Raw genomic sequence first — 23,011 nt, 5'->3', positions numbered from 1 at the left:
GTTTGATTGTATAGTTTTAGTATGTGTGAACTCAGCAGAGGGTGGCAGAGAAAAATGTAATTACATACTGTTGTATTACTACTCTTTACCCCTAGTTGACATAATTTATAGAAGTGAATTAGTCTGGTTTAATCACTGTAATGAAAGGAGTGGTACTGTGTTCTATGCTTTTATCCTAAATTTGTAGATAAAAATAAGCAAAAGCTTTGCAGGGCCAGAGGTCACTAATTTTGATTGGTAAATACTTTTTCCCAGGTAATGTAACTCTTAATTTAAGAAAATGTTTAATTAGGCATAAATAAGCAGCTATAATTTAAAGGTAAATTCAAGACGGTATTGGATGATGTCTTTATTAAAGGCATAGCAGAAAATAGCCACTTTTTAAAAGCCAATATCATGCCAGAATCTCAAAACCTCATTTTCCCCTTCCTGTTTTCTGTTATCTCTCATTTAACAAGTGCAGTGGTTGAACGTTTCGTGTCATTGAGAATCCTTCGTACAGAGGGACGCTGACATTTGAATGGACCAGTTTGGAATTAGCAGTATAGAATATGATGCTGCTGGAGTTCTTCAAAATTTTAATTTTTTATATGTTTCAAGATTTATTGCTAAATTTTTAAAATTTTTTTACTATCTCTTGAATAATGGCAATGCTGTCTTACTCTGGAGGATATATTTCAGCTGTCAACACTTTGCTGCTAAAAAGAAAACAGAACACTTTCAGTTCTCAAATTTGAAGCCATTGTGATAGTGTCTAATATTACTGCAGTCTGGAGATTTCTGTGACCAATTACTGAGATGAATGTCATTGTATACTCTGTCATTTTTTTGGTGTCCCTGATTTATCTCTCAAAGCCTTTATGACTTTACCTTTGGCTTTTATGTAGAGGCAGAGCAGGTCATGTGGTTATCCAGAGGAATTGGTATGATAATTTTTTTCAAGCTGGGTAGGTGGAAATAATTAATGGACTGCTTTATTGGTGTACACAGATTACTGATTCTCTCTGTGGTTCCAATTTCCAGCCTCAATAAAGTAGCTTGAGATTTTATCTGAGGTACCAGTAATTACACAGGGCAAGAATAGTCACTGCACAAATACAATCTTTTATGGTGTTTTAAGCCATTGCCAGGGCCAGTGCTAAGGCTTAAAAATGTAAACAAAGATGTGCTGATGAATAAGATGACACTTTTCATTTAAATTCATGAACTCTGGAGAAACTTAAATTCAGAGAATCTGTGTTCTTGGAAGTTGAGCAAACTTCAAAGTGGAATTTACAGGCTTGATGCAGTAAAACAGAAATAACCTGACTGTCCTTCCTAGACTTCACCTCGTGTCATTGACAGGGATCGTAGCAGATACCTTGATAAAAACAAGCACCTATAAAAATAAACACCATAAAAATTGGATCACATTTGCCACTTTTTGTCTCTCCAAGACTGGTGCAGATTTTAAGCAAGGACTTTGGCAGTGCACATCACTGTGGTATTCATCCTAGAGTTCTGTCTGATCTGAATGAATTTGTTAATTTTATCTGTTTATACTGAAAGTCACTTTTCTGATGCTTGATTCTGAGACAGTTTCTCAGATTCATTCCTCATAAAAGAGCTCCCGTGTGGGAACATCCCTTGAGACCATTTTGTGAGCAGTAAGGAAAAGAATTCATACAGTTTTACTGACACATAATGCTTCCTGTGCTGCTCTTACAACCTGATCACCAGCTGGTCCAACACACTCAGCCTGTGTCCTTGCTTCTCATAGTCTTAAAAAAGTCATTAGCAGCTTTTAAGACCCTTGGAAATTGTTCTTTGATATCTTCTTCTGGCATGTCTTATTTTAGTTTCTTATTTAACTGGTCAGAGTTTATCACATTTTCCTTTTTTCTTATTTGGACAGCATTTTTTGAAAATGCTCCCTTACTTCCAGCCACCCTATTTATTTCCTGTATTTGAAATTTTCTGGCATCTGTCCCCTGTTTAAACAAAGGCTCAAAACAACCCAGAGCACCTTAATTCTGGTGGCAATTTAAATAAGATTCTTCATTTCTATTTGGTTCTTCACTGGCTTACAGAAAAATCAACTACACAAGGTTTTTCATTCCTAAAGAGATGTGAATTCATTGTAGTGGGATATCTATTACACAGTCATCAAATCACTAAGGTTGGGAAAGACCTCTGTTATTTTCAGCAAATCCTTGGTACTCATCACCAGAATAGCTCTCAATTCTTCCATTATTTTTCTAGCTACTTTTGTTTCACTCCTGTTTTGCATGGGATTATATCAAAGAGGAAAATAACTAATCCACCTTCTTTCCTGATACAAAATTATGTGAAATCATATGTTTTGGTCTTGTTGTATGAAGTTTTAAATTTCAGACGCAAGATGAATTTGCCTGTTTTCAGTTTCAAAGTGTGTGTACAGACAATTGGACAAGATTAATTTCCTGGCCATCTGCCTGGCATGCACTGCCACAGTCTTTCCAGACTTCCATTAAACTTACACTTTCTTATATTTTGCAGTACCCTCCTTTTGGGGTTTGGTGAACTCAGCTTGGAATCTTTGCTCTGTTGGGAAAAGACAGTCACCTGTCAATATTGAAACCAGCCATATGATTTTTGATCCCTTCCTAACTCCTCTTCGCCTAAACACAGGGGGAAGAAAGGTAGGTGGTCTCTGTTCTGGTGTATAAAATGAATGCAGTTAGTAGATTAAAAAAAACCAAATTGCTACATTTTTATTTTCTAAAGCGTTTACTTTTATCTGTCAGCTCTGAGGCAGAATAACAATGTAGCATGTTTTAAAGGTTGTCCTCAAATCACTGAACTAATCAATTCTGTTTATCCAGCTGAAGGATTGATATTTGAATTCTGAAATTATTTTATACATAAAACATCTTGAACCTTTTAGCAGTCTTGGCAATACTCATTAGTTGATAATGGTTTTGTGTTGCTTTTCTTATGTTGGGGTGCCTAAAAGGGTATTTTAAAGTATTTTTTGCTTTTTCCATGCAGGCAGTTGTCTCTTACCCAACCTGTGTGTTATAAACGATCAAATCATTTATATGGATGGTCAAAAGACATAGTTTGGGTCTTACAATATTTTATACATGATAGCATGAATTATCTCTACCATATACTACATGTGTTACAGACCAGTGTAACACAGGTTGGGTAGGACCATGCAAGTGAAAAGGCACTGTGAATTACAATATTGGAGCAAGTAGAGACTCCAGCAAAAGGTTTGAAAATTATTTATCTTCCCTTGTTGTCATGACAAATGAGATGTCCACTGGAAACAGTGTGACATTCGAGGAATTTGCTCTGTACTTCCCATGGAAGTCCTGGTGGCACATGTGCAAAGACATCAGAATTTATCGGGGCTTTATCACAGAAATGCTGAAATGGTGATGTTGTTACTACTGGAAGACAGTAATGCTTCCAACTGTGGCCCAAACTTCAGTATAATATCTACATTTTGCTTTTTAAATGGAAATGTGTAGAGGTTTTTTGTTTTGATTGAAAAAAAAAAAACCAAAAACTAAAAAACCAAAACTCAGAGTTTTGATGACTCTGCTATGTACACAAAGGCTTACACATTTCATATAATTTATAAATTATAGAATGACAAAACATGAAATTCAAGGCCATGGAAGCTGTCAGTGAGTCAAATGCAGGAGGTTCAGAATATTCAATGCCTTCAGCAGTTCTGAGAAGTCAGCTGGGTTTTTGTATCAGCTCGCAGTGAAGCAAATGTCTGATTATTGATAAAATTTGGAGGCACTGACAGAGTGGGAGATGCTGTATCAGTGATGAGGTTTTTACTGATAAAAACGAGAGCAGGCTCCTGGTACTGAAGTGATTTCATCATTTATTATAAGAAAAGGAAAGGCCTAAAGCAAGGGGAGGAGCGTTCCCATCGAGGATGCTGCAGCGCCGGCGCTGGGGCTGCTCAGCAGTGATGGCCTCGATGTCCCAGATGGAGTGGCAAGGATTCAGTGGGTCAGAAGCCCCTTTTTATGCTGTTTTTTGTGCCTTTGAATTGGTTTCTTTTTGGATCCTTCATTTGCATGAAGGTTTAAGGTGCTTGATTGGCCCATTACAGTTCTGTCCAGGCTGCTCGTGGTGCACTTTACTGAGGTGTGTTATGGTAAGTTGAGTACCATATTTCTTACAACTACCCTTTTAACCCCTTTACAGTATAATAACCGAACTAACAGTACATGCTTAATGATCTATCAACTATTTTACAGCAATTTCTAACCTATTTTTAACACTTACCTTGCTCGCAAATACTGCCACTGATGACCTTTTATCATGCTACAAGAACAGGATTTGTTCTTGTTGTGATTTGTCTTGAGAGACTTCCAAAATGCTTAAAGCAAAATTCTCCTCTGAGAAAAAAGATTGCAATTTTGATACCTTATAAAAAAATTCTTTGTTCATTCTTTGCTTCACTGAGGATTTGATTTGGCAGGTAGTGTATTTGTGTTCACTTCCTCAGTAATGGTTTTTGTATGTTAAAAATAGAGGTGTGTTTCGTATGGGCTGAAACACTTCAGCTCTCAGCACTCAGAACCAATTGCTGTGGCAGCCAGGGAATTTCTTGGAGAAGATTTGCCTGTGATTATGCTGCATATGAAAGGGTTTTATGGAACTGATCCTTAGAAAAATAATGAATAAATAAAAAAGGGATTTGATGTGGTTTCAAATCAAAGTTATAATAAGCTAGCTTACATGCACAGTGAACAAGAAAGACAGCTACTTGCACACAGTCACAATAATAAACCTCTTTTGGAAAAGGGGCTGGGAGGAGACTCAAGCTGTAAGAGAGAGCAAGATGGAAGGAAATACTCAGTTCAGTTGTTCTTGGAACAGTAATTTCAAATTCCTAACAATTTTTTTTTTTGCTATTAATTTAGAAGTTCAGTTTTATCAGGTTTAAAAAATATTTATTTAATTTTGATAGCAACATATCTACTTCGTGTGCTTCACTTTGGAAATTAGCTTCATCCACAGGAACAGAATCCAAGACTGATCTATGATCACTGACTTAATATCTCCTCTTACTCCTTTCACACCTTGCCACTCCTTTCCCCATGGCTTTATTTTTAGTGGGGAGCATTGGTTAATTTCTGTAAACCAGTTACCTGTTTAGTTCTCCCTTCTCACTTTGGCAGACCAAAAGTGTTCTATTCCACTACAGAATTTGTGTCTAAAATTTCCATTTAATCACATCCTTTCTAGTTCCTTTAAATTATTTTATTTCAGTGTTTGTAGTGAAAGCCTTTTAGTAAACCAGATTGAGACTTTCTTACTATTTTTTAGACTGCTTGGAAATAAAGCAATATTTTTCTTTCTCCTTAAGAGAAGAAATTATCTGATAGGAGGGTATAACATCACTGTTTTCCTACAAGGGGAGAAAAGCCCAATCTGTGGCCATCACACAGCAGGCAACTTAATAGTTATTTCTTGTCTGAGGCTGAGAAAATTCTTCCCATTCCATTCAGGAGCATTATGAATGATCAATCAAGAAGCCAAATTATAAAAAATGCGAAAAGATTTTATTTATCTTTTTCCGCATCCAAAATGCGGTCCTCAGAACCACCACAGCCAAAGGGACAGCGTCGAGCCCGGGATCGGCGCTGGGTGAACCTGGGTCCGACCTCTATGGCATCGCATCCCCTCTGTTCACGAATGTTGTTCCCAGCCAGGCTATTTTATACAGCTTTTTATGCCTGAGGCAGAGGTGCCCGGCTTTCCTTTGGAACCCCGCATGTGCATGAGAATTCCTTTCACTCTGCTGGGCTGGACAGTTGCTGTTTCCTGAACAGGCGCTGTTCATGTCAGGGGAAGTCGAGTATTCAGATGTATCCTTCTGGCAACTTCTGTTATCGCAGTGGTGGTACAGACATCTTTTGTGGAAAATCCTTTCTTTAGGGTTTTTCCCTCTTCTAAGAAACTGAAGCCCCAGAGAAAGAATGTAAACAATGGTTGTCTGCTGCTGTGGAATGCAACAGGTGCACCTGTGATTAGTCCATTTGCATGTTTACAATTAAGGGCCAATCAAAGACCAAGCTCTCTCTGGGACAGAATCAGAGAGAGCTCCGTTGTTAATTCATTCCTATTCTATTCTTAGCTTAGCAGCTTCTGAATCTCTCTCTCTCTATTCCTTTTAGTATGGTCTTAATGTAATATATATCATAAAATAATAAATCCAGCCTTCTGATTATAGAATCAAGATTCTCGTCTCTCTTTTCACCGCCGAAAAACCCTTGCAAGCCCAGTAACACAGTGGTATCAGTCGAGGGGTGATGATTACTCCTGATTACCCCGGAGGAAAACGATCATCACCCTGGCCACGTCTATTCATAGGCAAACGGAGTATTGTTCTCTTGCTGCCTTCAGGAATTTCAACGTTCCAAAGTAGACATCTGTCCCTGGACTGCTTGTGGTCAGAGACTTGTTTGGATTTCACAATCTTTACAAAATACATTCTTTTATAGCATGAATTATTTCTAACATATATTACAGGAGTAAAAGGGATTGCAGGGCTATTTGCCAAATATTTATACCTCTTTGATCCACTTTTTTGCAATAAGGTTGCAGTGACCCGTGAGGTATTACTTTTTGCGCTGTCCAACGATTTTAGGGCAGTATCAGGTCACACATTTACAATTCAAGCACCATCAGATGTTATTCTGAGTTGTGCTCTTATTCTGTATGTGTGATTCTCCATTTCCTGAGAAAGTGGCTTAGCAGGTTCTGAAGCCTTGAGTGTCATTGACACAGATAATTGGATTTCAAGATCCAGAACCTCAGCACAAGATACTTAGTGAGTTTACATGCAGAAGAAGAAATGCTGCTTTTGAGGAAACTCCCCAGGTTCCAGTTCTCTCTCAGGCCCAGCTTTGTCTCTTAGTTATCCATTTTAATGAATTTACCAAGCAGTCCATTTCAGATAAACAGCCCTTTCTGATAAACAATGCCAATCCTTATTCATTTGCAAATCACACTCCTCCATGTTACAAAGAATGGCATCCTTTTACTTTCTCTGCTCTTTTTGCCTTGTATTCACTTGAGCACCAAAGCAATCAGCACAGTAGAATATCTTATATTCAGGCAGGAAGCACCTTGGGTTTCAATCTCCAAAGCAAGGATTTCCAGCCTGTCATGGGTGATTGTGGTGGATGAAAAAACCACTCCACTTCCCACTGACCTGGTCCTTTGCTGGGACTCCTTCCTCAGTTCACCTCTGCAAGAGTTCTGCCTTTGGTCCCTTAATTTCTGTCCCTTGCCTTTCTGTAGCCCATCTGACTTTGGTCTCCTGGTTCTCTGTGGACCTAATTTCAAAAGCCCCATTTCTAGAATTCTTTAAGACTCAGTACAGTTCTTGGCCATACATTTTTTTTTCTTTTTTCTCGTAAAAACATGTTGAGCAGCAGCATTTGCTTTAGACAGCAAGTGCATCCCTGCCAAGTAATTAAACCTTGCCACATCAGTGCCCTTATGTCTTATGAGTCATTTTAGGTCACACTCAAGGACTGGAATTGTTGCCTAAAGCAGGTAAAGTTCTGTTTAAAAGCACTTTATTTTTAAGGCAAGCCAGGACATTATACCTGATGTTGATCCCTGGGGAAATAAAAGGAATTGATGTCTGCTGGCCAAGGACTGTTATTCTGTAGCTCAGTGTGCATAAATGAAAGTTAATCAGCAAGATCCACACATCTGCCTGCTCATATGGGGCATTAATGAATATAATAATGTATTTAAATTAATATTCATATAAGTAATTGGTTCATTCTATACATTACAAGATAATGGCTACATTCAGCAGCTTCTAAACTAAAACAGGGTAGGAGAAAAGAGATTTATGGATTGAAAGCAGTTAAATGGTTTCTCTGCCAGTTAGTTCTGATTCCATGCTGTTCAATCAATTCAGAGTATTACTAGCATTTTTCTCAAGAGTGCAATATATGACAACTGCCAAGGTTTGCTTTGGTGATTACTAAAAGGACAGATACTGGTATGAACCATATTTCAGCACTGCAGGAGTATAAAAAATTAAATGTTATAAATGGTCCAGGAGGAATGGATAGCAATAAGACATCAATGTCATCTGTAAACTGACTTGTGATATACTTTTAGAGGTCTTAGTAATCATTTTTGATGTAGAGTAGCTTTGGGAAGTCAAAAGTCTGACGCAAACATCAAAAACTTTAATGAATAAAAAACGAAGCACAGTATTGCTGCTTAAATAGTTGTTTACCATTTCTAATTCTTCTACAGTTCTGCGTGCTCTGCATGTTAGTGAGTGAACTTGCAGTGGAACCAGCAGGTTAAAGTAACTTGTTTTTTCACCCTCAATATGGAATTTAAAACAGGAAAAAAATGCTGTTTTTCTGTGTCCCAGCCAGCAGCTGGAAGCAACACCCCAATACAGTAATTGGCTAGTGATGATATTAAACCTGTGCACTCACATTTCTGTAGTCCCCCTTTTCCTACCACTCTGCGAAGAGTACAGAGAAACCTATCACATATTTGACTTTAAATCACAGTGTCTTCCAGGGCTATGCCAATGGCAGCACAGCTGTGCTGAGGTGGCACTTAGAAGGTCCTTTGAAGTTCCTTTGCCTTCACTAAATGTTTAGCTTTATCTGTGTATTTCCTCTAGTCCTGTATCACACAGGACTAGTTAAGACCTCTACAAAAAACAGTGTTCAAACATACTGAGCAAAGAAGCCTTTGAAGGGAAAAAGAAGATTAAAATGTGAATTACTTCAAATCATACAGATGTACTTACAATATTGTCACGGCCCTTCCAAATAACTTTATTTGTGTGTTTATTTTGGTTAAGCATATTATTTATGTGATGGACATTAATAGCTACTTTTGAGTGACTGAAATTATGCAGATAGACATTTGTGATCTCTTCTTTCAGTATGGTACTAAAAAACCACAGAGCTGCTGTGGTTTTTGTAGCACGAAGATGGATTGGAATGTAAATCACTATTGGACAGATATGGGGCTATTTACTGAGTATTGCTCAATTAGAAGCACAGAAACACTGTTAAAGAGCCCTCCTGGTTTGATGTTGCCCAGGGACGAGTTGAATGCTGGAGACAGAAATTCTGCCCTCAGAACCTCCCTGCCAAGATAGATTTGGCATGGACAGAAGGCAGTGATATCGGAGATCCTTGGATTCATCAGGCACAACAGGAAATCCATGCCCCTAAATCTCAACTCCAGGCTTGAAAACTTTGTCTTGTCTTATTAGAAACCTTCTCAGTAAAAGCAAACCACAGGCTACCCACGACCAGATGGATGTTTCATCCTGATTTTTCACAGCTTACACCACATTTCTTTCATAGATGTATATTTACAGAAGAATATTGTTTGGAAGCACAGGGATGTATGCCAGTTTTTGACAGAATATTCCTCTTATCATGCAAAGTTTTGTGCCATCTACTTACCCATTTGTCTCAATCTAATCTCCCAAGCCTTTGAACTAGCATCATGTGATTCATGTGATTTTTTTAACTTGTTTGATTTTTTGAGAGGCCTTTTTGTGACGAGTCGTCTGTTAACACAAAGTGTTCCATAAGCAGAAGAAATAATGTAGCATGGTTTTCTACAGAATCTCATTTTAGCTTCTTTCATTTTAGTCTCTGTCTCTCATTATCACTTCTCCACTACTCCACAGATCCCTTCATTAAAAGACAAAGGCAGAAGATGCTGTGGCTATTTCCAAGTGCTTTGTGCCAGTGGATGCTCCTGCTGACTGCCCAGTTGACTGCTGCTGACAGGAGCTCTATACTAATCTGTATTATGGAGTTTTACCTGCCTGGTCCTCAGCACAAAGTTGGTTTGCTCTTTTCTTCCAGCCAATTTTCACAAAATACTGAGATTTTTTTCTTTGTCAAAGCTGGATAAAACTGGCCAGGAGGTAAAGGAGTTGGTGTGGGGAAAATAGGAAACTCTTCTCAAAACAGTTGCTATTATAGTGAATTTGGTATTATAGTGAATTATTTGCAGTATATTTAATCAGAGGCACTTACTAAAAGCAGTGTCTGTGAAGACAGGAGCTAAGGAGCTAAGTGATAAACAGGGAATTTCACAGGTAGATGTATATTAAAGGAAGAAATTGCATATCCTGCAGATTGCCACCTATCACATCACCACAACAGTGTTTGGCTGCTGTTTTCTCAAGCAGAAATGCAAAATTTTCAATACCTTTCAGGGAGCACTGAGGACTCATCCTCATAAACAAAATTCAGTTAATAAATTAGTAAAAATGTAACATTGCTTGGATAGAAATCTCTCAGAGTCTCTCACCCTAAGGAGTTTTCCTTCTTGCTTTAAAAGATCCTGCAGTATTTGCTTGTTGATTTGTGGCCATCTTTGCACTGGTGTCCATGGCTTGGGGGAAACCTCTGCCCAAACAGTAGGATATTTGTATGGACTGGTATTTTTCCAATGTCATGTTCTTTAAGGGCTGTTTGAAGTTGAGGGTTTGCTCAGTTCCCCTTAGAATATCACTGCAAATATTGCCAAGATGTTTATCTGTGTCCAGCTGCTTCATCTCCTCCTTTTCCTACTGTCCCAAAACAGTGCAAGGAAAGAGGAGAGATTATTTAGCAGGGAGAAGTCTGAAACCATTTTCATGATGAATGCTCACCTCTGCAAGTGAAGGGATAATATCATCATGAAAGGACCAATCCTTCATTCTCAATGACTGTCATGGTGTGTGTATGGCTGCCTGGACTGCTGATGGTTACCCCACATACCCTACAAAATAAGCCAAAAATATAATATCAGAAACACATTTAGGAATATCTTCCTCACAAACTCCAAAATATGATTGCTTATTGAAGGCTGTGCTAATGAAAACCTCTACAAGGTTGTCTTGTTTGAAAGATAGGTGTCTGCCAAGGAAGGCAGAAACCTCTCTTGGAATGGAAAATGTGACCCTCTTCCCTCTAATTTGTTATAACTCCAAAATTAAGGTGCTTTCAGGCAAAGATATGGGAAAAGAAGTAACAATTCTATGTATATGTATATGTATATGTATATGTATATGTATATGTATATGTATATGAAGGCAAAAAAACAACAGAAACAGCAGCAACACCCAACAGAACCATGCATAAAAAAAGAGCATAATGTAATGAAGCTGTAATTATTTTAATATCATTTTAATTATGATGTCTATGTTTCTGCAGTAGAACATGGTGAGTTTTGTCTTGAGCAGTCATGGGAAGTTAAAGAATGATTACTGAATTAAATACCATGATTTAATGAATTGGCCTAACGGAAAAGTAAAATAGTCACTAGAATCTCCTAGGAATGGAAAAGTCACTTAACAGGCAAAGTTCTAAATAAAAGGAAGATATTAAAAAAAAAGAAAACAAACCCCACAGAGGAGTAGTAAATTCATAATTTCTACTGAATGAGAATTGTCAAACTTCTTGTTAATAGCTGTAAAATGCCTTATATGCAGAAATATTTCGGGACATTAAAGACAAAGCAGGGTATTTGGACCTATGCCTTTGCATTTAAGACATTATTTATGTCAGCTTTATTTTTCTATTTTCCAGTAAACCTTTCTTCTCTGTCTTCTCTGGGCTACAGGGTTACGCATTAGTCAGGAATTCTAGTGAGACTGGAGTTTTTGTGCAGTAGTGAGATGTGTCTGTCACTGCTTTATTTGATGTTATGCTGGACTCCACTTTGAGTCTTTGTTCTTGAACCCAGTTCCTGCATACCTTGATATTGTGATGTATTGACCAAAGTAAAAATACTTGCAAAATAACTTGAAAGATTTGCATTGAATGCACCATCTTTCTATCTCTGCCTGTTGCAGGAAGTAAAACTACTCTTTTATCCTATAAAGCCTTGATTATCTTCTCCAGGTCTTGGTATCTGTTTAGAAAAGGTTCCTTGCAACTGCAGGTAGTGCTTCTCTGTTGCCAAAGAAAGAGCTCTCTGTAATATCACATTTTCTCATTTAAATACTTTCTCAGTGTTTCACTCTTTTATGTTTGCAGCTGTTTTAAAGCACCTTAGCTAAAGCCTTTTGAAGTAAAATACACACAATACCCTTTATGAGCCTTTCTGGCTTTGTCTCTCATGATCCCTAATAATTTTCTTGGAATGCATATATCTTTCTTTGGCAGTTGCAGATGGGGTTGTAGAGTGGCTTTCAGTAAACAAGGATACATTTTAAACAATCAGCAGAGTGCCTGTGAAATCACTGAAATGCACTGCCTTATTATAGCTTATCTTTCTACTTCCATGGTCTGTAGTCCTCACATGGATTTATTTCATCTGTGCTTGCACACAGCTTTGATGGTGCCTTGTACCCTGCCCTGCTTAGACACACCATAAAGCCTCATACTTAAAGGATAGTGGTCATGATGAGGGAAGTATACAAGGCAATAAACAGCTTTTGCAGGTGGTTAAACACACTGAAGCAAAGCTGAGGCATTGGAAAACCCCAAAAGCTGTTTATTGTAAGCACAGCAACACGTCAGCTGTGTTCAACAAGCCTCAACGTTAAATAAAAGCTTCTGCTTGTCTGGCAAGCGCTGAGAGGTTTTGTCCACCAAATAGATCTTTGCTTCTGATTTTTAATGCTTTAGGTGGCTTACTTTGTCTCATATATGGTTTAACAGGAGATGGGTCCTGAGTAATTGCTTGGGACAAAAGCAGCAAAATGTCTTTTTTCAAATCACTTTGGAGGTTCTTGATGACAGTTCTTTCTTCCTCTCCAACCCCACAAGAATCCCCCTTCATTCCCAGCTTATTTTTCCCCTCTTGCTACTATTTCCATTGTCTGTTTCATAATTTAATTTATTGGTTTGGTTTTTATTTTGTTTTGGTTACGTTTTTTTCTTTTCAATGGTGTCGTCACCTCCACTTTCCCCAGCACTTGGCGGAGTTTTCCTACAGGAATGCCTGAGGCTGGAACATTCAGCCACTTCAAGGAAAAGGTTGGAGGACAAGTATTATGAGTCACAACATTTGTAGCGCCAGGGAATCTCTGTTCCACAAATAGCACTGCTTTGGTAATGATGAGCTATCTAAAACCAAACAGCCTTTTTTGCCAATTATAATTTACTAAACTTTGTGATCTTCAAGAGTATTTTCTTTAAAACACACTTTTTATTCCAGTGGAGCGACATTTGATAAATTTGTGCAGATTCTTGTGGGTCTTCCTATCAAATGCAGTGAATAAAGCTGCATTTATTATTTTCCAGCCCCAATTTACTGGCAGTTATAATAGTAGATACTATCATGGCTATTTGTGTCAGTCAGACTTCAGTTACCTGCTGACACAAACTGCATGGCAGATAAATATGTCATAGGCCAATAACCCTCACAGAAGACTAATTTTCTATGGATGTCTGACAGTGATTGATAGAGACGAGGACTCCTTGGTTTGCATGCATGAAGCCAATTTATTGATTACAAAGCTCAGTATATATACCTTTTCAGCTGTAACTAAAAATAGCACTAACCACAACATTTATGTCTACTAGTAACATTGCTTAATCATAGCTTTGCACAGACTTGCACAGGCACTTGCGGTCCTGCATGATTTCTCAAAAATAAAACATAACAAGAGATAACACTGTTATCTCTTGTTTCTTCCTTCAGGGTTCTGCCTTGACTTGCAAGGGCCTGCAGCCTATTACTAGGCTTAGCACATCTGCTTCAGTCACAAGCAGTGCACTCAGTCTTGCTCTCCAGCTGTATTCCGATAGATGTCAATGGAAGGAAACTTACCGTCTAATGAAAGAATATTTAATATTTTGCAGTGGTTCACATAGGCAACATTTTTGCTGTTTATTGCTGAGAATTGTAGTACAGTCTTTCTCATTTATAAATGAGACCTTGAGGCAGTATCTTCTATGAAAGCGAAATATAAAAGGAATAATCTAAGTTTGGTAACCAGCTGAGACTGAAGCTGTATGCTGTGAAACAGAATTAATAGAAAAAGTGATCAGAAAAAAATTTGGTTGGTAATTCCAGTTGGGAATTGGCTGAGGTATTTTTTTTCTTTCATCTTGTCCTTAAATAATTTCTACAAGAACAGTGTTTTCAGGAAACTGGTATTTACTCATTTATACATGGAAGAACATCACATCAGCATTATAAAAAACCCTGTGTACATTACATTCTTGTCGCAGATAAACACAAATCCAGCATAATTCTGGATTTGCACTAGTATTACTGAAATGCAAATTTAGCCTTGAATGTCTTTATCCATTGTGCACTCTTAAGGTTATCTAGGGCAAATCCTGAACCACTAAAATCATGGCTCAATTGGGAGAGGGGGATTCCTGACCCTCATGGAGAAGCAACCAGGACATTCCTGGCACAGCAGCTCTGTGGGAAAATGCGAGAACTGCCTGTAGATATGGGCAAGGCTTGTGCTGAGTCCTTGGGAAGGAAACCAGAGCAGGCATGGGTGTGATAAGGAAAAACACACCCAGGAAAAATATGGAAAAACACACCCAGGACAAATATGCTGCATCTGCAGTTGCTGGGATACATCCAGGGTAACTGCTCTGCTCATCATGGATTGTGCTGTGCCTTTCCAGGGGAGATGTCACATCCTGAAAGAGGAAGAGTACAACTGACTGCTTCCTGGGAAGGTAGAAAATCCTCAGGTATCGCTTGAAAGCATGCCAAGGATTTCAGGTGTCACACTCCGAATGGGAGTTAAAGCTAATGGTAGAAAACATATTTTAGGAACCTCATTTTTCTCTAAAAGGGATGTAAGCTGTTCCCATTTCAGGTTGGGAAAGAAGCTCTCAGAAAGTGATTTGGATTGTTTCTCACAAAGGTTAATCATCAAACTTTGCTCTCCATTTACCCTTCTCTTTTTGGACTCTGCAATGAATATGAAGTAAACAACATCCTTAGGTAGCTTTTGATATTTGTTTGTACCTTCACATATAATACAGAATAATACAGAGAACAGATTTGTAGAAATAAGATAAGATGCTTATTCTTCTAAGTTTTCAATAATTTTGAGTTAAGCAAGACTGATTTTTTAAATAGATTTTTTTTGTCAGATATGTTACATTTTTAATTCATGAATTTCACCTGTAGATTATATATAACTAAAAGAATGTTTTCCTGATGAGCATTCAGTAAAGCCAGATGCTTTTAGTAGGAGTTCTTGGGTTGAAATAGATTTGGTGGGGTTTTGTCCCCCTGTTGTACTTTCCATCAAAATGTTTGTTGCTCATTACAATTAAAAACATAAATTCTAGATTTTTTTCTGCACTATAGAGATAAATGTCACAGTAAAGACTAATTAAAGAGAAACAGAGCTATTCCTCTTTTTCTTTTTTTTGGGGGGGTTGTATTTGTTGGTTTGTTTTTGTTTTTTTTCCTGAAACATAAAGCCATTCCCGTTACAGAATTTTCAGAGGAAACTTTGCAAGACTCCTGGGACCATATTTTCAACATAGTTCCATACCTAATGAAGATTTAAATGTTCTCAATCCCATTTCCATCAACAGAACTTAGTGCCAGAATATGTCTTTGCCTTTCAAAAATCACTTCAGGTGTTTATTTGCATCTCAAGGACTGAATTAGTTTTTAAACTCTGACTATTAAACTTTTGTGAAGTAAATGATCACTTAGGGCAGTGTTGTCCTCCACTAGATTAAATAGACTTCTAATATTGTATCTTCATCTGAATAGATTTTCTTTTCATCCAGAGTTATAACGAAATATACTGCATTTTGTATTTGCTGCATGAAAGGAAGATTGATTTATTTCAGGTACTTTATAGGCTATTTTATTATTCACATCAAGATCTCATCTATTCCCTCTGCATTCATATTTTATAGTACTTTAACCGATTGAGTTGGTTTGAGTCAGCACTTTGATGGCACCTTTGCCATGGAGGCTGCACACACATAACACAAATCATTTATTCTTTTCAAAACTATTTACCTTGCCCTTGGGTTATTTTATGAACTTCTGGCCTTTTGGCTCTGACCAGATTAACCAGTAGACAAAGGCAGGTAAAACACAAGTCCTCAGTCCCCAGGAGTAATACCCTTACTTACTCACTTATATCATCATATTTGCAGTGCTTTAAAATACAACACAGCAAAGACTTCAGAATTTGGCCCTGAATTTGTCTCATTTCCAAAGCACCTCCTGGTCCTTTTTCTATCTGGATTGCCAGGTTTCATCCCCACTGAAGTCACATGGACGATACTGACTCTCACCCCTGTCTGAATTTGCTCATTTTGTGACACAGGAAGGCAAGATAAGTTTTATTCCCAAAACCTTGGTTCTCCTGCAATATCTGAGGTAACTGTGATGGTGAGGCAGAAGTAGAGCCTGAAACTCTGCTCCCACAAACAGGCATTCTGCATTATCCTTCCTCAGTTTGAAACAATTTAGAACTCTAGTGTACTGATTAGCAAGAAGCCCATAATAAACTAATTGGAAATGTAGCCTAGATATCAATTCTTAATTTAAAAAAAAAAAAGTGTTTAAAGTATTTTTAGATAAAATAACAAATAGCAGAGTAATTTTGGGTATATTTTAAGATTTCTTTCCTTTTATCTGTTTTGTTTTCCGGTTTTCTGTTCTCCATGTTCCTGCATCACAATGCAGGAAAAGCCAATGAAGAGAGTTTTGTGTAACCTGGGGATTATCACAGAATTTGGTCCCTCTGGTAGTAAACTCCCTACTGCTTTCACAGTTGTGAATGTGTTTCTGATTGGGATTATGGCTCATTCAGAACCTTCAATAAATTTACACTAAATTTACGTTTGTGATTGCTCCCATACATACACTTAAGGATTCCAATACAAATGCAAAACTCTGTCTTAAATATATTCCTATAGTAGGTCATAGTCCTGCAACCCCTGAAGCAAAACTTTTTTAATGGCAGAGTTGCAGAGAAAAAAACTTCAGAAAGGCAAATCCATAATCTCTCATTAGGAAGAGAAACACCTGTCCTGCACATGTGTGTAAAGTCCTGCTCAGTGAATATGATTAATTGTACTGTAATTCTAATGTCCTATAAAAGAAGTACTGGAGGAATTCTCTAATAGAAATTACTGCTATTCTCAAAGGTATCATCAGCTAATAAAGAAATCACATTATTAACCTGAATTTCAAGGTAAAATTTACATATCTCTAGTTTTATGATTTTTAAACTGTTAATTCACGTACGCTGTTGTAGGTTGACTTAGTATTGGCAAGGAACTCTGCTCCAAATTGTTACTTTATAATTCTTCTAGTTCAGGTTTCCTTTTTTTGGCTTGTTCCTATGTTTTGTTGCGATTTTTTTAATCCAAAAACCTAAGTGCTGGCGTACATTCTTCAGCCAAAATCTTTACATCACAAGGATGAAAAACTGGTGGTGACTGTGGGGCTTTTAAATGTCACCTTTCTTTACAAATCCTATTTTCTGTTTCATCCTCTGGCTTCACTTCAGTTTACAAACATGACAAGACTGTTTTAAATCTCAGAGAAAGGTGAAATAAAGTGTCCAAATAACAGGTTATAAGGGGATAACCTATTTCTCTTCGGCTGAAAAGCTTTCAATGTCTGGCTTTGGCAAACACAAGGCCATTTTGAAATGGTGTTTGGGCAGTGGCTGAACCCACATGGAGGTTGTATTTACAGCACAGGGGTTGTCAAATAACAGTCAAAGTAATTTGGGCATCACAGAAAATAATAGGAGTGATTCTAGTGCTTTCTGTGAAAACCTTTTAACTCCCATTTCATTAAAAATTCCACTCTGCAGCTGGTAGCAGAGATTTACTGGGTTTCACCATCTGTGCAGATTAATGTTTCCTAAAGGAGAATGAATGCAACAGATGAGATGGTTGGCTTTTCAGATCAAACAAAGCCCCAAAGTACAATCTCTTCCCTGACTCTTACATCTTACACCTGTTTCCTTTTAATCACATGACTGAATCGTTTAGGAGAAACAATTCCAGCTTTCCCTAAAGCTGATGGATTTGGAGATTGCAGATCACCAAGATTCTTGTGAGCTGGTAGCTGTGGAGAATTTATTGAGTAGATTTTCTTACAGATTGGTTGAACACCTTTTTTCGATGTTATTGTGTTCATATCCAAGAAAAATGTCTTCACCCAGCAAGCACAGTGATTTAAAGGCATTCCAGTGTGTGTGCTCCTGGCTGGATTAGCAGTGACAACCAATATGGGGAAGATCACCTGCCTCCAACCCACACCCCTGTTGTTTTCAGTCTCATCTCTTTCTTTTTGACTGGCCATTACTAATCTTTCCAGGTGATTGGGCATGTGATTCACTTGAATTTTGGTTGTAAATCAATCCTTTGTCGTTACATATCTTACAATGTTACAGTTTTAAATTACATCAGCTTCACCACACATCAAACACCAAAATTAATTCTTGACAGTGATCACTGTATTAGGATTCATCAGTAAAATTGATGGAATTTCTGGATTTGTCAGGAAATGGGATCATTAATTTGACTGTTTCTTGAGGGCAAGAAAGGAAAGCACAGTACCTGCTTACCAAACCAGGTCTCAATCCCTGCCTGGGTTTCCTGATAAATATTTCTGGTTATTTCCCTGAAATACAGGATGTTTTACTCTATTCTGATGGCTAATATCAGACACTGGTGCTAGGGAAGGCAGATCCATGGCATGGTGGGCTTAGCAGCCTTCTGGAGAGGAGAAGGCCACAAGGGTTGGGACAAGGAGAGGGGCAGCTGCCCCATCCAGGACTGCCAGAGCGTCCTCTTCCTAAAAAAGACACCCAGCCCTCCGTAAGGAGCAGCAACAGCACAGGGTGTTAACATCCCCATGGATTTCACACTAAAAAATCCCAGCACCCCAGAAACCGCTTGCTAATACAGACATCAAAGTGGGTAATTAAACTCACTGGTGGTATTGGTCCTTGCTCTCGCTTGCATTTTTCTTTTATTGAGACCCAGCTGTTCTCTGACTGTTGCCAGGGGTAACCAGCAGTAACATTCAAGGTCATCAATAAAAAGCAAGCCTTTGTCCCTTGGATATTTTCCACTCTCTTGAAAACTTGCATCCTAGAATAAATTCCTTAAAACCAATGAATTTTAGTCAGTGTAGCACTAGGGTTTGTTTGTTTTTTAATTTCCATTAACTGTACTTCTTTGGTCAGTCCATTACTGCTCCTCCATGTTAACAGTAAGGCACAATATCCCCAAGAGCTCCTGGTTCAAGGAATGTCTCAGAAATGTGTGGCAGTGTCACCAAGGCTGCTCTGTCCTCCTTTGGACAGACTGGTGAGACCAGACTGCACATGCACACCACCAGAGTGCTGTGGAGCCAGCAGCTCTCCTCTCTGTGTGTATTCTACCTGAGCAGCTGCAAGTCTGTTCATTCTGGTGTTTTGAAGATCGTCTTTTCCCCTTTTTGTAGCATTGGTGATTCATTCACAGAGGTTTCTGCCAAGGAAATAGTTTATAGAATTCATTAAAGCACTTTCAGAGGTAAAAAGTCAGAGTGCTGTGGGAAGATAGGGAAAAAGTCCATTCTTCTAAATGGGAATTTTTGTGGTGATTCATCATGCAGTTCTACTTTATATGATTTTCAAGTGGTTAGCAATTTTCTGTATGATTTAAATTGATTTATTCTGGTTTGATTTTTTTTGTTTTGTTTTGTTTAACCTGCATTTGTCCATTGCTTGGTTTACACTTTTTATGTAAATAGGCTGCCTGATTGTGAACTAGAGAGAAATTAATATTTTCAAATATACTGGGTGTTGTCTGTGAGCTCCCCTTGCATTTTTATTATTTTGTCAGCTTTGCAAACCAATATTTTTCTCTAGAAAGATGCTAGTTAAGAAATGAGTATCTGGGAACAGAGGAACCAAATTACAGCTTTGCTTGGGTGAGCATAACTGCTTTTGATGCAAGTGGGAGTTTCTCTTGTTTATCTGGTGTGTAATTTGGAAAAGTGCATTTTACATCTAATTTGACTCAAGTTTTCCTACACCATATTTGCAAGATAGAGGGAACAAGCATGGCAGACATCAAAGTGTTTATTTGGTACCTACCCCAGCCTGAGACTGTAAACTTTGAAGTGTTTTGCAGCCAGAGGCCTGGAGCTGTCAGCTCAACCTCAGAGGGAATTTTCTGTCCCAGGATCATTTCAGCTTTTCCAGAGGTGCCCAGTTGGTATCTAAAGACACTGAAGTGTTTTAGGCTGAATTATGGAAGGTGCAAATGACAGTATTTACCTATTTTACAAGAAGATTATGATGATAATGAAATATTAATTACTTACAGTGTAGTGGGTCGATTTTAAAATTTACCAAGATGGCTTTGCAGCTTCTCCATGGAAGTTTCCTCGTTGGATAAATGTCAGCTCCATCTCAGAAGAACAGTTGTCACTCTCAAAGTATTCCAAGTGCTGGTGTGCCAGGTGACAGGTGAGGCAGCTGGACTGGATCTGGGGCTGGTGCTGGGATACAGCTGTAGGATCATACCTGGGGGAATGGGTGAGGAAGGATGGAACCTGCACACAGGTGGAGCAGGAGCTAAGAAGGATACACAGAACCAGGCATCTCAGAGCAAGAGAACAAGATGGATGGGGTTATCACCCTTCATAGGATAAACAATGTCATTTTATTTGTGCTGTGTGCATATTCATGACAGCCTCTCAGTGCTGAGGATGGGAATGTGCCTGTGTGGCTCCCAGTCTGTCACAAACATTCCTGTGAAGCACAGAGCAGCTTCATGGACTGGTACAGAAATTCAGAGTGTGGAGCTTAATTGGAACAGTGTTTTTGCTTCACTGCTGGAGTCAAGACTGCTCCTCTCTTTTGTTTCATCTCCCCTCCTTTCTTCCTTTCACAGCCCAAACACTTGCAGAGGATTTCAAGTTAATTTACATCCTGCAGAGGGTAAATGGCAGAAACTGTTTCTTACAGTTCTGCATTAGGATTGACTTCTGTATGTTCTGCAAGGAAATTATTATTCCATCATATGGAATAATATTCCTTTGGAATGGAGTTACCCTTTTTTACGTGTGAGGCAGCATTTCTCTGATGGGCCTCATCTTCCACTCCCACCTGGGTGAGGTGGATGTTTGTACCTGTCAAAATGCACTTGGTTCATGCTGGGAAAAATAATTAGTTGGACAATGGAGCTGCTTTGAATTTACATGTGTGACTCATCCCACAACCCTTCCTGTGTTTGTGGGATTGGGCCTTGGATTTGGGAAATGATTGATAAATATTCTTCTAAACACCTATGATTTCAGAGCAATGAATGTTGCTGAAATGTCAACACTTGTAAAAATGGCAATTTGTTTACTAGGAAATTAAAAGAATGAGCAGCTTTTGATGGTCAGGGCAGCAATGTTTATGTGCTCTTGAAATTTCTGAAAAATATGTTCATATTCTGTTCTGCTTGGCCTGTGGTTCCTACACACATGTGGCACCACTGGTAATACCTCTTTGGAGAACTAGTCCTCTGGGTAGATTTTGAAAGGCTGGGTCCAGCATTAATATAAACTCCATTACCTCTAGCATATTTTGATTTTCAGAAGTAATAATGGTGATAATGGTGTATATGGGGACAAAACCAACTTTTTTTCTCCCTGATAGAGATTATTACATTTATTTAAATGCATTTTTCAAATTAATAATGAAACACCAGGACACAACCCAGAAATATCTTATTGTTGTCTATGAATAAAGTGCTGAGCTTTAGCATTACAGATGAGTAGAACTGAAATGTTCCTGTAATGTGTCCACACATAATTTGACACCAACTAAATATCTTTGGTGACTTGTGGAACGCTACGTTTCCACAGGTTGTGCCTTTTGTGCCACTGGCCTCTTGTTAACAGGATTAAGTTGTGCTGTCAAGAGAATGTAAATGTTTCCAAAGATGCTGTAAGATATTTCTGCCCAGTACTCCATTCAGAAATGAGGAGTGTGCTGACTGTACTGCATGTTCATAGTGAGTTGGAACCATTTCACATCTCTGAAATTCAGGTGAGAACTGTTAAAATACAGGTTGTACATGACTAATTCGGAAAAAATTAAACCAATCCATAATATGAGCCTATTTGAAATCTCTTAAATATAAATATGTACTGATGTAAATCCATGGATATATAGCTACAGTTTTACTCTTGACACCACAAGTTTACATTGTTCATTGGATTAATACAGTGCTAAAAATCCCCTGTGCAAATCTGTTTAGAAGTGTTTGGGTTAAACATGTCACATTACTGAGCTGACAGACTTCAGCTTTGTTGAACATTCACAAACCAAACCTATTTTCTCACAGCTGTCTGGAATGCCAAAAATCTGTGTTTTTAAAGTATTTCCATAAGATCCTGTTCCACTTCTCTGTTCATCCTATCACTGAATGCATTGTTTTATGCTCAGTTTCTCTTTGGTAGACGACTAATTGCTGATCAGAGACGCACTTGCAAACCTGTCTTCTTGGAAATACAGGCATTACTAGAGCAGCACATTCTGCCCATTTTATAATTTTTCCTAATATTCCGATCTAAAATTAGTGAACCTGATGCACATCCCCACCATCCCACTTTTAGCCCATTTAAAAATAGCCACACTTGTGTTATCATTCTGCGTTTGTCTGTATTTCCTTGTAATCCAACATACTCTGCACCATCAAGATGGGATTCAAACAATAAGCAAGGAATAAATGAAAGCAACTACCATGGCACCTTTATTGTTTCTGTGATTTCATCAGTTGACACTGAATGGGTGGGACAAGATAAAGAAAAATTGCCTGAAAGTTATGAGGGAGAATTTAAAACTTTCTGAGCACCTGAGTTTGTTTCAGGTGCTGATTCAAGTTTAAGTCAAATGAAATGTTATGTGTCTGCTCTGAGCCATCCCAGTAGCTCCAGGTACTGCTGCTAAGTGTTTTTGTTCCTAAAATGCTCAGGTAAGGGGAACCAGAGTCTGATTTAGCCCTAGATGTATATTATAAAAAAAAAAAAAAACAATTAAAAAAAA

The 23,011-nt window shown here is 38.2% G+C and overlaps 1 protein-coding gene across 3 annotated transcripts in view; it reads left to right on the top strand.

The window, feature by feature from the left end:
* Window positions 1-23,011, top strand: part of CA10 (carbonic anhydrase 10) — a 148,131-nt gene that overhangs the window by 67,245 nt on the left and 57,875 nt on the right. For 2 of the 3 annotated variants that reach the window (XM_064728695.1, XM_064728697.1), the window contains 2 exons: window positions 2,518-2,660; window positions 4,100-4,144. In XM_064728695.1, the coding sequence (XP_064584765.1) occupies window positions 2,518-2,660; window positions 4,100-4,144 (188 nt within the window). The remainder of the gene's footprint in view (window positions 1-2,517; window positions 2,661-4,099; window positions 4,145-23,011) is intronic. The other variant, XM_064728696.1, reaches the window with a different exon arrangement.

Source organism: Zonotrichia leucophrys, chromosome 18, assembly GCF_028769735.1.
Source record: "Zonotrichia leucophrys gambelii isolate GWCS_2022_RI chromosome 18, RI_Zleu_2.0, whole genome shotgun sequence".
Taxonomy (NCBI): Eukaryota; Metazoa; Chordata; class Aves; order Passeriformes; family Passerellidae; genus Zonotrichia; species Zonotrichia leucophrys.
Note: the sequence above shows the minus strand (reverse complement) of the source record. Positions and strands in the feature narration are given on the sequence as shown.